The following is a 1,146-nucleotide window of genomic DNA, read 5'->3' on the forward strand; positions in this document are numbered from 1 at the left end:
CCATTTACCATTTACCATGATATCATCCGACTGTTGTACGCGGGGATGGGAACTGATCTTATTAACACCTGTGTCATTATCCATTCTGCTCATTGGTCCGATTCTTTATCGATTCCTGATCAGTCTTCTGTGTGGGAGAAAGTAGACATACGCAGGTTTCAGAATCAGTACGGCGGTTTTATTGAGTCTGAACTCAGTGTAGAAACTCTAGAGAGAGTCAGGTGTGCAAAATCTCCTCTGTTTAACCCTTTAATATAATGTTATTATAATGTAGGATATTTACTGTCAGTAGCGGACAGGCGGCGCCGTTAGGAAGCCGTGGCACTGCTGGCTCAGACCGAGGCATTCCTGGAATTCAGGCCTGTGTTGCACAGAAAGACGTGTCAGCATATTGCTCATGTTTACAGACACTGTTCATCTTTCGTCATGACGTGTTGGATCATTTCTCCCTCTCCGCCAGGACTCCTTCCAGCAGTGTAGACGAGTTTGACGTTGTTGTTTTTAATCTGCAACTCTCAGAAAAACCCCAGCATCGATTAAAGAACCTGATCAGATCAGAGACCTACAGTTCTGATAGATCAGACTATTTGAACCAGATCTGGATTCCCATCCCTGGCTGTACCTGGTAGCTTCCTTTCATTAACGTGTGTACTGTCCAACACAGACCAACAGGGTTGTGTGTGCTGTTAATATCCGTGGTCAATGTGATGGTTTACAGAGAGCGGATGCTGTTTGGTAGAGACTCCGTCCGTCATGCCGACCATTTTTATTCCCACATTGTTAAGAGTATATCTGCATTACTCAGAGATATTATTGGGAAGGCAGCAGGTAGAATAAAGAAAGTGTTTATGATGGGCTTAGTGGATGAAATATAGAGGGTTGTATTTAGTCCTGACATAATACACAGTGTGTTGTACATGTGATATAATGTATAGTAGTGCAACACTGTAGGAGTGTGTGTAGATAGATCCTGGCTGGGTGGGCGGGGGGGGAGGCGGGTTCTGTCTCAGGGTCAGGAGGCGTTTCCTTGACTACAGTGTCGCAGCAAGAGGAGCGCCCCATCAGACAGATCCTGTACCTGGGGAACCTGCTGGAGACGTGCCACTTCCAGAGCTTCTGGGTACGGGGCACACACACACACACACA

The 1,146-nt window shown here is 46.2% G+C and overlaps 1 protein-coding gene across 2 annotated transcripts in view; it reads left to right on the forward strand.

The window, feature by feature from the left end:
- eif3k (eukaryotic translation initiation factor 3, subunit K) overlaps nucleotides 1–1,146 on the forward strand; it is a 4,075-nt gene that overhangs the window by 1,710 nt on the left and 1,219 nt on the right. The window contains exon 4 of one of the 2 annotated variants that reach the window (XM_035680695.1): nucleotides 1,043–1,120. In XM_035680695.1, coding sequence (XP_035536588.1) covers nucleotides 1,043–1,120 — 78 coding nt within the window. The remainder of the gene's footprint in view (nucleotides 1–1,042; nucleotides 1,121–1,146) is intronic. The other variant, XM_035680696.1, reaches the window with a different exon arrangement.

Source organism: Morone saxatilis, unplaced genomic scaffold, assembly GCF_004916995.1.
Source record: "Morone saxatilis isolate NCDOM2014 unplaced genomic scaffold, NCSU_SB_2.0 Contig8, whole genome shotgun sequence".
Taxonomy (NCBI): Eukaryota; Metazoa; Chordata; class Actinopteri; family Moronidae; genus Morone; species Morone saxatilis.